Source organism: Bemisia tabaci, chromosome 3 (genome assembly GCF_918797505.1).
Source record: "Bemisia tabaci chromosome 3, PGI_BMITA_v3".
Classification (NCBI taxonomy): domain Eukaryota; kingdom Metazoa; phylum Arthropoda; class Insecta; order Hemiptera; family Aleyrodidae; genus Bemisia; species Bemisia tabaci.
The window spans coordinates 15,278,134-15,294,292 of NC_092795.1; the positions used below are offsets into that span (position 1 = coordinate 15,278,134).

At 36.7% G+C, this 16,159-nt stretch overlaps 1 protein-coding gene across 6 annotated transcripts; it reads right to left on the minus strand.

The window, feature by feature from the left end:
- Nucleotides 1-504: 504 nt before the first annotated feature.
- On the minus strand, nt 505-15,659 carry LOC109041941 (uncharacterized). Of its 6 annotated transcripts, none has more exons than XM_019058457.2 (6): nt 15,455-15,659; nt 10,610-11,106; nt 6,983-7,111; nt 5,391-5,511; nt 3,819-4,058; nt 505-1,854 (listed from the first exon to the last, which is right to left on the minus strand). In XM_019058457.2, the coding sequence occupies exons 1-6, from the start codon at nt 15,484-15,486 to the stop codon at nt 1,680-1,682; spliced, it is 1,194 nt and encodes a 397-aa protein (XP_018914002.1). In that variant the 5' UTR covers nt 15,487-15,659; the 3' UTR covers nt 505-1,679. The 6 variants fall into 6 exon arrangements, with proteins under 6 accessions (XP_018914002.1, XP_018914003.1, XP_018914000.2 ...); XM_019058458.2 differs by lacking the exon at nt 10,610-11,106 and adding an exon at nt 11,502-12,158 and having other exon boundaries at nt 15,455-15,658; XM_019058455.2 differs by lacking the exon at nt 10,610-11,106 and adding an exon at nt 12,821-13,611 and having other exon boundaries at nt 15,455-15,658.
- Between the last annotated feature and the right edge of the window lie 500 nt (nt 15,660-16,159).

Sequence of the window (16,159 nt, forward strand, 5' to 3'; positions counted from 1 at the left end):
GAGCCAAAAATATTGGCAATTAGAATTACAAGCGCAGAGAAAGTACAGCTGAAACTTTCGGCTCAGCGGCGGCCGGTGAGCGCGCAACTGAACCTCATGTTCTGTCTCTCTCCCCAATTGCCATAATGAGAATTACTTCCCGCCGTAGTATCGACTTTATTCTTGGGAATTTTGAGAAGATTTTTTTACTGAGTGTTCCTTAGGTAGGTTGCTTTATCCCCTGGATCCCCAATCTTGAACAAGTATTACGGTTTTTATTATTTTGGCAAATATATATGGCAATTCTGAGCAGCGCAACGTGGTGGCCAAATCGCGAAGTTTGAAGCCTGGATTCACCTTAAGGGGTAAAAACTAACTTAAACGTTTTAGTACAAAAATCATGTTCATACAGATCTTTTAAAATGGGCTGAAGGCGTAATGATTATTCTTTTCAACGATAACCGTTTTCACAGATTTGAGCGATTTAAAGTGTTGCAGGCAGAGAATGATGTAATACAACCAGTATTGGCAAAATATTCTTACAATTTATTCCATACAAAAACAAAAGGATCAAATAAAAAAAAAAAAAAAACTGAAGAAAAATGGAACAGTTGTTCATTATGTAGGTATGCTTATATCAGAATTCTGACTATCACAATAATGAAAATTTATAATTTCCTTAGATTTTTGGGAAAGGGATTGTTCTAGGAGAGGATCTTCAGACATTTGTCAACATTGTTATTTTAAATGATGATTTTTGTCCTGGAGATCTTGCATGTAAAATACTTGAGTACATGAGAGAATTGTCGTTGGGTGAATCGTATTTTACATGAAATCCAGGAGAGATTACGAAGGTACATACATCAAGATGCTTAAATTCGTACCTTGTCTAGCAATGCAATCTTACGTTTTTCTATTCTAGAATGGAAGTTTAAAACTGAGGTAGGAAATAAATCATAAAAAATGAATTTTTCAGCCCTAAATTTTAAACCACTGTTAAATCAAGAGGAATACAGGAGATCAATTTGAAAGGTCAAAGGTGATCTCAATAGATCACCTTTGACCTGTCATCTCAATGATGACCATCCGTTTCTAACCAAAACACTTTTACAAGTCCAGCTTAGTTTTTTGGTGTATGGTCAGGATTGGCCAGGAGTTACTATACCCGCACTGGTAATCTCTGACTTTAAAAATACAGCTTGCTATTGCAATTTATTGGTAGGACATAAACTGCATGGGACTTTAGTGCGGTGCATCAAGTCATAGAGAAGAAGATACAGATCACCAACAAGTAACTTTAACAGGCTTTAGTGATATTTCTCTTCTTTTAGAGAAGCATGCCTGCAATAGAGATAACAAAAACTAAAAGCATTAACAAAAGCTAGAACTAGTGAATGATGATGCAATAATAAAAAAAGGAAAAATAAAATTTGGATACTGTGAATCAGAGCCGATTCAAGTATTTTAATTTTTTCTTAGACTTCAAACTTCAGGAATCTGGACAAGTCTGTGAATTACAAGAGGATAACTGTATACAAAAATTAAACATTTTGTACCTATTTACAAATTAATTTGATCCTTACTGGTAAACAAAAAAAAATAACAAATACATACATCATGCATTATCGATCATGAAAGAACATCAGACGTACAGGCCCTTAATTTAAGGACTAATATCATGTTTTTTTTTTGTTTTTTTTTTAGGAATACAGTGGCTGGCCTGATTTCCAATCAGCAGGAGCAGATGCTTCTGTTTCGTCAGTTTGCTGGAAAGCTTCGACCAACCGCAGAAGTTCGTCTGTACTGCGACCAACAGAAATATCATTGATTGTGATTTGCCTAATGATACCCCGGTGATCAATTATGTAGTAAGCTCTGCCAAGAAACAAAAGAGAGACAGGTGGTTAATAATGATGAGAATTATTAAAACGACAAACACAATTTGGCATGGATGCATGCACATGCAAAGGGCTATTCCAAACGCAGCTTGCAGGAGGCTGTGGTCTAAATTCTTAGCTCACAAATGAGCCTGAGATGAGTTCTTTTAGTAAAAAAAATCGATGAGTTAAAGTTACACCAATTTTTTGAAGACAAATAAGTTTTCATTACCGCGACGGTGCCGGCGTGCCGCGGCGCACGCGTTATTGAATACGGATGCTAGAATTTAGTGAGTATTTGGACTACCGCTCTCTTTTTGTGCTGTAGTATTTTGATTTATTTTGCAAGGAAAGCTCCGCACTCTTCAAGGATGCCTGTCATTCTTAATATGTTGGAGCGCCTTCAATTTCGTAGGATACTGTGCAACACCTCTGTTGTGAAATAGTTGCTTGAGGCGTCGCCGTGTTACACTGCGGCGCGGCGGGCGGGCGGCCAGCGCGAAACGCGCATTGGCGCCTACGAACCTAACAGGGATACTTCACGCATTGCGCAATGCGTGAAGTATTCCTGTTAGGTTTGCAGGCACCACGGTACGTTTCGTGCTGGCAGCATCCCACTCAGCTCTGTGTTAGGTTCTAATATTTAAACTTGTGGAGTCAGCATTTTTCATCCCATGATTTTGAAATGTTTGCACACTCTGCATGGATTATTCCCATTTAAATTGATGGGAAAAACTATGTGTTAAAGGAATAGTGTGTATTTTGTAAATATTAAAGTGGTTCCATGTCAAATTAAATGATTTCCAAAGTTTTTTTATTTTTTCTTTTATATTTTGCTTTTACTATGCTGCAGCGTGATGTATGTGCAACCAAATGCTCAAAATTAGGGGTATTTGACTCTATAAGATCGATGAACGAATTGATTTAAACCAAAGATTGCAAGCTTCTTGGTTTTTTACCTCTTTTATTCATTTTTGTAGTTTTTTTCAACATAACTAAGGCTCAGCGTAATTAATAGCATTACCATCGCTTGGAAAAGGTTTTCCAAATATTTGCAACGTTTTAAAAACGTAAATGTTTTTAAAATGAAGTATTATTTTCATTTACAAAATAAAATCTACATATATATAAGGTATATTTTACTTCGAAAATTTTAAGGATAGAAATAAAACCAAATATTCACCAGTGACAATTCGAAAAGATAAATCAAAAGAAGAAAGTAACATTTCATTTAAAAAATGAGTTACCATAAGAACACCTTCTCCCTCAATTCTCTCATTTTGATATAGTCAATATAATTTTACATACTGACTAAAATATAATGCTTGGACCAAGACACTGTTGCTTATTTTATGCATAGACGTAAAATTCTGGACAAAAGAGGTGTGCGGACAAAAAATCGTTGATAGAATGTCGTGAAACCACATATTCAAAACTGACCCAGGGTCAGTTAAGCTAGTCACAGAATCGTTTCTTGATAATTTCAGACCACTGAACGGCAAAAAATAAGAGGATCTGTTACCTGCTTAGTTTCCAGAACCAATATTAACAGAGGTATGTATCGCCCTTCTGAAAACATGGTTTATGACGTCATCTTTTGCGGTGGTGCACACCATGGTTTCTTCCACCTTTTTTCATTCATGCTTCTTGTTGGGTAACCAGTGCAAATGTGTGGATCACTGACTGATGAATACATAGAAAAGGACAGTTCTGTGGCATGGTACGTACTACTGCAGTGGATAATGTCATTAACTATGTTTTTGGAAGGAAATACATATTCCTGTTCATACTGGTTGTAGAAACTAGGCGTTCGGCCAGATCTTATCATTTCTCACTGACCAAAAGCCCGAAATTATCAGAACTTGATTCTATGACTGGCACATTTGACATATTATTGGGATATACACATATGAAGTGAACATGAACCAGATCCTTTAATGATAGATAGTTAATTATCATTACCTTAATGTATGACCTAGTTCAGGCATGAAACAACCATAGTCCTTTGATATGGAATGCGTAGGATCAGACAGAAGTGCTATCTTGGGATTGGCAAGCCCTCCTTCTGAACGTGGAGTTCGACACCAAACCTGATGAGCAAGGAAGGAGTCCACTGAACACGCAACAACTTCTGCATTCAATGCTCTAAATTCTGAGATACGATCACTTATTGCAAGGAGCTCCGATTGACAAACTCTAGAGCTGCAAATTTATAAGAATGAGGGTTTAAAAATGAAGTAACACCAGTTAAGAAAAACACATTAAAAGGAAAAAAATAAATAAATAAAGTTTCACCCATTAAAACAGTAGCATTTCAACTGATAAAATCAATCTGGAGTGTTATAGATTAAAGGCAAATATTGTGATCCTGTATACACTGAGAAAACTGGAAGAAATTTCAAGCAAATCTCGAGCACCACAAAGATCCTAATTAAAATGTGCATCAACATCTTACCAGTAGTAATCACAAAATTCATGATGCTGAGAAAAATATAGAAACCTTGCTTCAGTCCACAAAGAAAAAGCAAATGAAAATTCTTGAATCTTTTGAAATCAGAAAAGCAGCTTGCAATAATATCAACTTGGTAAGCAAGAAAGTGGATTTGATCTTTGACACCACACCAAATATTAATGTTTGTGGCCAGTGGCGTGGCGTGAATAATCGATTATTGATATCTCGCCATTTGAAGCTATGGTAAAGAATCGATTACTGAGGTCTTCGCTGCGAACACCCTGATAATCGATCTTTTTTCATAGGTTTAAATGGCATAACGATCGATATATCGCAATTCACGCCACGCCACTGTTTGTGGCAGCATCGATAGTTGATTCTTCCTTGTTCATTTCCAATTTACCTGACCTAATTTTGATCATTTTACATTCTCGACTAATGGCTCTTTATGCTTTGATGTTGTTTTCACATTACTTAATTAACTTAACATGGTTCCTCAGCTGACTATATCTTACTCTAACTTTATTTACTTAGTCTTTGTAGTACACTGTTTGACTTGTACGTTCTGTTGGATCAAAATGCATTTAGTTTTATAGTAAACGCCTTCAAAATTGCATTTTTTTGCCTATTCCTTCAACTTCTTCATGAAATACTATTTGCAATGTGTGCTCCTTCAGAAATTATTTTAAGTCAATGACTCTAGCTGGGAAAAACTGACGGTGAGCCAGAATGGCTTTGAGAGGTCAAAGGTCGCTGTGTTTAAGCGCATTATGGCTCACTGTCAGCTATTCCCAGCTAGAGTCATTGACTTAAAAGAATTCTGAGGGAGCACATACTGCATCTAGTATTTCATTAATAGATTGAAGGAGTGGGCCAGTGGATGCAATTTTGCAAGAGCATTCACAGGTAAGCTAAAGCATTTCTTTTCTTTCAGCTGTATTCTTTGACCGGAATTCTAAGGTTTATCGCTGAAATGACATCCAACCTAATTTGATGCGGCATCATAGAAAAAAAATTATTATAGTACGTATTCATTAACACTAGATCAAACTAAAGACAAAATGGAATGATGTGCTACTTACAAGTCTTGAGGGTAGAAAATGAGAACAATATAACGACCTTTGTAGTCTGACAGTTTCAATTCGGTTACATGACCGTTTACAATAGCACTGGCTTTCCAAAATGGCGCGGCCTTGGACACTGCTTGGAAAAAAAGACAAAAATTCCTTTTTAGAGGAGAAATTTGCAACAAAGGACATATCGAGGATGTTGAAGAAAAGAAAAAAGAGTACGTTACATCTTTCCTTCACAACTACAGTCTTCCAATTCATGAGAGGAAAAATTGGTTTCTGGATATAATTTTGTAATGGGGGGGATGAAAAGATCCAACGCACGTAGTCAAATGGTAGAGACTGATCTATATCTCGATGAAATACAAACTATATACACTAGATACACTGGCTAGGCGACACCTCTAATCGCTGCCTCGAAGATACGACGGCGCGCCGCGAGGATCGAGAGTATATCGACGGTGTAAGTCGGCAATCACATAACTCGTTGGCATTGTCTGATAATCTCCACCTCTATGTTATTTTTTAAAAGGAAAACAAATTGACATCATTCCTTGAAGTTATTGCAGAATTTTCTTCGCACCCAGAAGAAAAATCAAGGCAGTTTTAAAGAGTTGCTGTAGAGTAGTTTCCCGTTTAAAAAAATAAAGTATGACAGGAAGTCTGCGACGTCGCAAACCGAGTTATGTGATTGCTGACTTACACAGTCGATATATCTTGTAACGTCCGACCGAGCTATGACGTCGGAGGCGTGATTGCGAGGTGATCGGCGCTACAAGATAGATGCTCTGAACATCAACATGCTCGCCCGAGCCTGCACTTGCGAAACTGATGGCTTTTGGATCATTTCATACCCCCCCCCATTACAATTTCAAAACAGTTCTTGCAAGATTACAACGAAAAACGGATTGCTAGTGTAATATGAGCATTTCTCAGTCTTTTCATATCTCCAAAAAAATGAACAATGAAAACCGGTTTTAAAGAACTGAGAGCACCTTCTCAAATCTTTTGACAGAGAACTCATGAACTGCAACAAGAGAGAGGCCTAGCCTACCACTGAATCAAAATTGAGACGATCTGTAGAACGATGGTGAAACTCCCAAATCATATACCTTATTTGCGGTGTTCAAAAATTACCGCTCCAATTTTATTTATTTAAGAAAGAACAAATCAACATGATTCCTTGAAGTTTTTTCAGAATTTGCTGCTCATGGAGAGGAAAAAAAATCACGGAGGTTTTTAAGCATTGACTTTGAGTAGTTCTTTATTGGAAAAATAAAATATGACATAAAGTCTGCAACGTCGCAAACAGAGATACATGGTTTGGGAGTTTCACCCTCGAGAAGCTACCGTTGAGAATTATTTTAGGGATGTAGCAGAAAACTGAACATGACCTCAGCCGGAGAATGGAATGGATTAGGCTTGAGCTTGCCAGGTCAACTAAGAAAATGCACAAAAAGGAGTTCAGCAAACTTCAGGTGGGACTAGGAAAACTCTATAGCATTTTCTCCAAACGAATAAGTGGTCTCTTACCTAACAATTCAAATTATACAGTTTTTTCGAAAACATTCTGTTTAAAGGAATACATGAAGATGAACACTTACCCGCCGCTTTAGATTGGGAACTGTTATCTTTTTCCTTATGTTTAACAGGTTGCGCAAAGCTATGATTTGAATAGCGTTTCCCATCATTTTCTTCTAATTCATAGTCATACTCTTCTGTTTCTTCATCGCCTGTCGAAAAGAGAAATGAAAGTTTTTTAGCGAGATAAAAAAGCCGCAATAGCAAGAAATATTAGCTAGGTAAAAGCAATAGCATAGCGTAATATTCAATGAGAGTTTTAAGATCAAATGATTTATTATAAATATTGAATTTTAGAATCAAAAGCATTATGTTAGAATGAGAGACCTTAAAAACGCCATTTAAGGGTGAAAATACATTTTTATCTGGACCAGCTGTAAATTTTTTACATTTTATGCAGGGTGTATTGTGTCCAAATGATACCATGTCAGTCCAAAAACATTTTATTCCTGAAGATCATTTGGAATATGAGGGAGCAGAGTTCATTTATTCCTCACTTCTCTGGCTTTTTTTGGCAGGCTGGTTCTTCAGAATTTGCTTACTTTTTTAAACAATAAAGGCCAAAGTTGAACAAAAAACTAGGACACGTACTAAAAAGGGTGCATTGCTACAAGAGTTTTAGAGGTAAAATCTTCTGAAATTGCTCCTGCATTAAAAGTTATTTCAGACTTTTGGTGTTTCTGATAGTAATTTCTAAAGAAGGGCCATTGTCTTTACATACTTATTAGGAAAAATAATGGATTTTTTGCAATAAATGTAATTTTCGTAATTAGAGATACGAAAATGAAAGCAATAGCGAGACAAAATTTTGATCCAGAAATTGGCCAGTTGGCCACATAGGGTTACACTGAAATTTCCAAGAAATATAATGAGACGGGCATTGGACTTAAAAATGTATACTAAAACTTGGATATTTTTCACCAGAACATACGCCGGAGATTTGATTTTTAAAAAGTTCTATGCATGAATAGTACAAGACTTGACATGAATAGTAGGGTAGGGAAAAAAAGGAGGTGTTTGCATCTTGAGGATTGTTTACTCCGTGACGTAGGTTGGTGCAGGTACTAGAGCAAAATCCGGAATTCGAAGTATTAAAAATGGACCATAACGTCCAATTTTTTTTGCTTGAATCAACTCATGATGTAATTTCAAACACTTGATATAGAATGAATTTTTTCCATAAACTAAGTACACCATTTCCAAGAAAATCGATGGTAAAAACTGTCCATATCGATGTCATCAAAAACATCCGAGATGCCCAAAATGCAAACACCTCATTTTTTACCCTCTGGGATAGTAGAGCAAAGTCTGCTTCTTTCTCAAAACTTTGTCAAGTTGAAAAAATACCATGAATTGATAAAGTTAAACTTAGAATTAAAAGTAAAAATCGGTCAGAGCCACGAGTATTTCAACAATGGGTAAAATGGAATGAATGATCACTAGTCCATTCTTTACGGCAGTAAACATGGGGGAGGGGGAATGTGAGGTGAGAAGATCAAAAGAGGCAGATATAAAATTACTTGTGCTCTAGAAATGCCCTGAGATTTGTTCCTTACATGAATTCATTGTTTTCGGTCTTGAACTTCTAAGCAGATCTAAGAGAAATGAGAAGGTAATAAGATTTTTTGCTTCAAAAATACTTTTGAATCCTTGAATTGTCTTTCGTTTTTTAAGAAAAAAAGAAGAAAAAAATGGACAAAAATACAGGTATTTTTTGTATAACAAGAATTCACACAAATACTCAAACAATGATGACGGCAGGTGTTACCTACATACTTAAAAAATGAGTAAATTGAGGAACTTAAATCGGTGAGAGCTGCACTGTGAAAAATTATTCCAACTATGAAACAGTAGAGAAAAAGGAATTATGAAAAACGATAATAAAAATGTGTTCAAACTTAAGGATATTTAATAAAAAATAAAATAAAACAATATTTCCTTCCAAATTCTGAGTTATTGACTGAATTTTTTAGGATATGGTTTGAGAAAGTGCCTTGAGTCAGAGGGTTGAGAATGAACAGAAAATGGAGGAACAATAAATTTCGGAGAGAGACCCTGACCGATTTTTAGTAAAATTTTTAACTCAAGCTGATAAGAAACTGTCCTTCAACCTAAGAAAGAAAGGAAAAAAACTCTTTATTCTTTTCGAGGCCTTTTGTAATGAAAATCAGCACCATATTGACCTAGAAGTATCATACCTAAGGAATAGTCAAAAATTATAATCAACCCAACCTTATTTTACCAAGAAGAAATGAGGCAGTCTCTCATGCGGGATCATTGGAGAAATAAGGAGGGAGAAATGTGGCAAGAAGGATTTTTTGTTTTGTTCGCAATAACTTATTTATGGACAAGAGAAGATTACTAGAAACGAAGAGCAGCATGTCAACCAATTCTTGTACCCCAAAATAAAAAAAAACTTTGTTGAATGCAGAGAAATTGAAAAAAAAAATAGGTGACGAGGAAAAAACCTCAGCTTTCAGGTCATCTAATTTGAAAATAGAGTTCTGAGAAGAGAAATGATTCCTTTCACTTCGAAAATATTGAATTTCCAAGGGAACTACCATAACAAGTATACATTTCGTTGCTATGATAGGTAGGTACGTCCAAAGAGTTGGTAGGTAAAGACTGTCTGATAATTTATGACATACACACACTTTCAGAATTTTACTAATGGACTTTCAGTGTCAAATCATCACACTGAAATGCTTCTTTTAAGAAGATTTTCGAGAGATTCTTATTCAAAGGAGTACTCTTGTAAATTCCACCCACAGCTTGCCCAGCTCAATATGAAAGAAAATGATGGTCATTGTTTCCATCTGCGCAAGAGAAACTTATGTCTTTTCTTGAGCAGAGTACCTAGATACCTTAAAATATTAAATTTCCAATTTAAACACTCATACAAAATCTAGGCGATTATTTTTCCTCTCTCGCATGGAGATGGGCTCACAGCATTGGAGTAGTTTACACACCGATGGATGCAGTTCTAAATATTTTGTAGTTTCACAGTTGAAATCAAGACAAATAATTTATTAGTCCATTAATCCATCTAATTTGAATAGAATTTGAAATTTTTGTAAAGATAAAAGGACATGTCAAAAAAAATGACACTCATTGAGCAGGAATGACTACTAGACTTAATATTTTTATTCAAGAACAGTTGAAGTTTAAAAAGTTGTAACAAGAAAAAAACCAAAGTGGAAACAATGGCAGGAATAAACGGAAGTTAGGGATACTTCTTAAAATTAAAGAAAGTTCCTTTAGGTTTCTCTTTTTTACTCCTTTTTTTTGAGAGCAATGTGTTACCTAGAGGTAAGTATCTCCAATAATCGACAAATATAAACAGAGAGTGAAATTTTGCATGAATTGAATTCCATATCTTAGTGGTTTCGAAAGACTTAGACAGGGACATACAAACATGACGAATTGATTTTAAAAATATTACAAAAAGCTAATAATTTTGTACACATGTAGCTCTGACCGATTTTTTGGTGGTTAGAGGAAAGTTGGGAAAATATTCTAGAGACAAAAATGGCAAAGAAAAGATAATGAAACGAAAGGTGATGTTTGAGAAGCCATTAGGTACTTGGTAGGCAAACAGAGAGAAATAAAATCTAGGAAACAGGCTGATTTGAAACAAAAAATCCAAGTACCTTTAATTGATAATGAGTCGAAATCTATTATCTGAATATCATCATTGTCAGTGCTAACTTTTGCGTCTGAGGTTGACCAAGAGGCTGCTTTTCCAGTCGCTTTTCTGCTTTTCTTGGCTGCTTCAAACGATTTTTTACAGACGGCGCTTAATTTCTCATCTTGCATATTTTCGCAATTTTTAAGGTGCTTCTTGGCTTGAGCATGATTTCTTATCACTGTTACGTCAGCCATCATTTCTTTGTCACAGGCAATACACTTTGCTTTATACACATTATCATCTAGTGGCTCTAACCAACCACGACATTCAGGTAAGTCTTCCCAAGCTTTGCGATACTTTTGTGTTCTTCTTTTACTGCTCACTTTTGCCTCGGGGCTTGAGGAAATTGCATTAATAGAGCTCAAGTCTACTGTATTGATAGGAGTTTGAATGATATTATAACTTCTTCTGGGTGCATTCATGTCTTGTTCAGCACTCTCTTCAAAGGTGACCAAAAGCCTGAATCATAGAATAAAATAATTACTGCCTTTCCTAGTTACAAAATATCTTGGCATTTACTTAAAAAGAAAGAAGAAAGTTGAGTTAAACTAATTTTCAAAGAGTACCTACTTATTACAGCTCCTCTTTAAGAAGACTTATTTCGAAGTTTTAGAATTTTTGAACAAAAATAACACTATTCCGGACTCCCCATAGTAATTACTGACCCATTTGGTGCAAAATTGCCTCTTCTCTATCTATACCTTATAAAATTATCTGTCAGGGTGTAAGGGTTAGCTCAATGGGCTATTTGAAAATCCGAGAAAAAAATTAAGTTTAGGATTGAGATGGTTAGGAGGCTACGAGAGTTGAAAATACAAAGGCTCTGACCGGGTGAGGGGAGAGAATAGACTAACCAGGTAACTCTTCCTCACTGAGGATTGTCATATACTGTTGTTCAGTCCCATCCTCAGCATCGATGATGACCTTCATTTCTTCTCCTTCTGAGGAAATCTGAACAGCAGCTGCCTCAGAAACAGGCACAGCAGGCTCTTTAGATTTCTTAGAGGTGGGTAATTTTGGCAACTGCACAACGACAAAGTTACTTCGTTTGTCATTTACATCCAAGGGTGAATTGATGGCTGCATTAGCACGGTACAAAATATTCGGAGTTAACTTTAAATTGTCTTGATTACTAGCTGTGCTATCCGAGGGTGAATTGATGGCTGCAGTAGCACGCTGCAAAATATTCGGAGTTAACTTGAAATTGTCTTCTTGCAGTTCTGCCAGTTGCTTGCCCGAGGCACCCACATGGTCAATTTTCATTAATTTACGCACTGTCGGTAAAGATTGTGTGGAGGGCTTGAACTTCATATGAAACAATCTATCCTCATCCATGGTGTGCAGTAAATATTTACACGTTTATATAAGGGTTTGAAGAATAAAGAGCTGCTTCGACTAAGGACACTCCAAAATAGTCCGAGAAGCATTTGACATTTGCCTCTGCTAGTTAAATTGTCTTGCAAATGTTTAGCGTTTTGCCAAATCTAATCAGCTAAGTTGAATTTTCAGACCTGCCGAGAGTGATGACAAGACAAGAAATTAATAATGAGTCAACACGCGCGATGATTAAAAAGCCACAGATCCAATCCAATGGATATAAAAGACATTGCTTTTTTCTAAAAAAACAATTTAAAGGGAAGATTTCCGAGGTAAAGTGGGTGACAAGAGAAGAAAAACCAAAGCTGGCAAAAAAGTTTCGTCATACGAAAAATTGGTGGAGGAGGCATCTGAGGGATTCCAAGGAATGTGAGAAAAGGATCAACGGATTCACACCACTTGAATTCCCGGATACACCGAAAACTACAATCCATGAAGTTGTATTATACAATTGTTTAATTTGACAGAAATATGCTCAAACTTTTCCATACCCAGGAGCAAAATGAAACTTGCAACCCAGTTCAAAGAGGAGGGATATGGAAAAAATTCCTATGTAAAAAAACAAAACAAAAAAAATACACAAAAAACCGAACATTATTTTACCCTACAAGACAAGAAAATAGATGGCCTTTTACTTATTTTGACAACTTACCTAGGATAATTACTTTTCTTTCTCTTCACCTGAATTAGGTACAATAAAACTAAGGATTGAAAGACAGTTAATTCAGCAGTGAGCTCAGCTTAAGAAAACCAAGGAGCAAACATTTTGTTCCATGAACGTAAATGCTAGACCAACCTGAAGGAATAACAATCTCAAGTTGGGGTCGAGAATCAGGCACCTGAATAGCAGGTCCACCATCGTTTGATGATTCACTAGAATGTTTCCGACGAAAAGGTACAGCATTGAACATACTGTTCGAAACGGGACTACCGGTGATTGATGATCTAGGTCTTTCAAGAAAATCATTTGATGAGCTCCGCCACTGTTCCAATAGAGTATAATGTTTCCGTGTGGCTCCATGTTTTTCTAACTCACTCTTTCCTGCGTTCAGAACTTTATTACAAATGGTACAAAAAGCTTTGTCACGTAATGAATGCGGTTGTAGCCATTCTTTAAATTCACTCATCTTTAGCCACTCGTTGCGAAATCGTTTGGTGCTTGGGGGTTTCTTCACAGGAGAGTCATTCAATGATTTCGACTGAACCAGATTCTGGAACTCACTGACGGACATTTTCGGTTCAACTATTTCCAGTAATTCTTTCACCGTTAGTCTTCTGGGTTCGCTGCAGTGATTATTATTGTCTGACTCTGAAGATTCCAAAGTCTTCAACTTTTCTAATATATTACTCTCCCCAATCCGTTCCTCAATGGTGAAAACAATACTTTCATTTTGAGTTGGATCAATGTCAAATTGATTTTCTGATGAAATTTCCTGCTCTTTGTCCACATTTTGATATTCTATCATGCTGCTGTCATTCCCTTCATCATTTTCGAGTCTAGCTTTTTTTCTTACGTCAATCTCAAAATCGTCAAATTTCTTTTTCACTGGCTTCCTTTCAGATTTTCGAACTGTGTCATTTTCCGAGCTGTGACGATATAAAATTAAAAGAACAAAATAAATGCATGAAAATAGAGGAATGAAAACACACGAGCTCTGAAATTCTAAAATGACTACATCATGAATATGCTTTGTATTGGAAAACTTTTCATTGGGGGCTGTTCATAAAATACATGATGCTCCATGGGAGAAGAGCGTTGCCCTATTTTGTTTATACATGTTTGTTTCTACAATTGTATCAAAGTTGTTTGGAGTTAAATACGCATGTTTCAAAAGTGTTCACTTGGAAGTTTTCAATGTGCATCTCTTGATACTAATAGTAAGTATTCAACTAGGTTTGAAACGCTCAAGTGAACATGGGTATTGTCAACATGGTCGAGTGGTTTTTTCTTCACTAAGGCTATTGTAAAGGATGCAATAATCAATTTTCAGCCTCTTCTTATGAACAGTATTTCAACTAAGTTTAATGGAGAGATACCATGTCACATGAGGATTGAACCGAAAAGAAGAGGTTGAAAGTTTTATTTCTCAAAGGTTTTTAGAGACTAAAAGGGTTCAATTTTTGCTTTCAGTGCGTATGTACATGCAAAATATTTTTTCTGGATTACAAATTTTTGAACAGGGACACTAGGGTGTTAGTTGAGAAGATTCATGAGGTCGATAGCCCCTGCACAAGAGCTAAGAGAATCATCTTCACTTGAAAAATGCAATATTCAGAAAGATAAAGTCATGATTCTGTTTGAAAAAGAAAAATTTGCATTCATTACAGAAGTTGGTTATTGTCTCAAGTGCAAGGTTTTTTCGAAAAAAAAGTTTCTGCTTTCATTGCTCCGAATTTATTGGTTGAGAATGATTTGTCAGGCTCATGCGCAGCTCATCCTTTTGTTGACTAAAGGGCTTTTTCCTTATCCAGAACACAGTGGAACGCGATGAACATTGGTATTTTCATATACCGTTCCTCAGCTGCGATCCAAGCGTTCCAGTGGATTGGGATGGAACGGATGGATCGCTCTTCCGAATTGGGTTGAGATCATGTTCCAATGTGATCCTAACCTACTTATAAAATTTTCCGTCCTTAACAAATGAAACCTACCACCAAGTTTGAATTTTTTTTCACTTGGAACACTTGATATCGGTTCGGATCGCTCAGGATTCCATTCCATTTCGTACCACCCTGTTCCGCAATAAAAAAAAACCCTCAGGAGGTCAAAATCTGTCATGATCTGTTTTTTCTTTGATTGATGCATTATATCACACACCAATTTAACCACGCCAGAATTCAGGACGAAACATCATTAGGCGCGTTCACTTGGCTAACCGCTCAAGACTCCTCTGCCAAAGGTGCTCTACAGTCATGGACCAAGAGAAAGAATATTTATTCTGCTATTTATTCTTACTAATTGTATTTGATACGAAGTGTTGATCCATATCACACTGATGATAGAAAGCGCTACGATGGAGGGCTCGTCAAGCTACTCGTCAGACGGCCTGATGAGCAGTTCCGCAAGACGTGTGAACACACTATAAGCTTAGAACTGTTCATAACTCGCTTCCAAGGCAGATGAAGTAAGGTTGTGGCATTTCGAGTTGAGCCGCCATTTTAAAGGCTATGACGCCCAGAGGGTACATGCTTTGCCATGCGAGCAGGATGTACCCGAAACGTGCCGAATGCAGGATGCCATGTGATAACAAGAGGGTACGAAATGCGACCACCATTCTTCATCCGCCTTGACTCACTTCCTTTTCAAGATGTGACTTGGTTCCTTTCTATTGGATTCAATCCAGTTGTGACTGAGGTAAAAATGATGTATAGATACAAAAAAAGCGACTGAAAAGAGTCGAAGATGGTACAGAGCAAATGATAACATTACCCGGCTTCTTTCATCGTCTCGGTGACATCCATCCTGATAGGATAATTAATTAAGTGGATTACTGCACTTATTAAGCACTCGAAAGCATAACTAAAGAAAAGTTCGCTTGGTAATTAAGTTACATTAAAATTTGACGTTGTTCCACTCGCTGCTTTAACTGTTATTCGTCGCCATTTTACAATTTGGGATGTAAACAATACCTCCAAGACCGACCAGACTATACCTCTGAAGATTCATTTGGAGGTTAGAAAACATCTGGGCTGCTTGCAGTGAACTAAAGTGTATTAGTGCAGTTAGTTGGTGTGGTGTAGAGTCCCTTTATACCCAGAGTTAAGACAACTCGATTATCAGCTGACTGGCAGCCGGCCTTGGCTGGCCATGGAGGCCGAAACGAGTGCACCCGAATGAACGATATTGAGGGAAAAGGATCAGGAATCCTGCGATGTCTGCAGAGATGGAAAGTGAAATTTCACGTTTTGAAATTTCATGAAATTTCACGTGAAATTTCATGAAATTTCACAAGGCCCAAATAAATTTCAAAAAAATTGAAATTTGTTGATTTTTCAAAGAAATATTGTTACTAAGCCTCGGAAACGGTTCAGATGATCCTCCTGCTGATGCAGCAGAATATGGCCCACTAAGGGCCGTTCCTGTCAAATCGGGTCTCAACTGCTAGTTGACGAACTACCAGTTAAAGGTAACTTC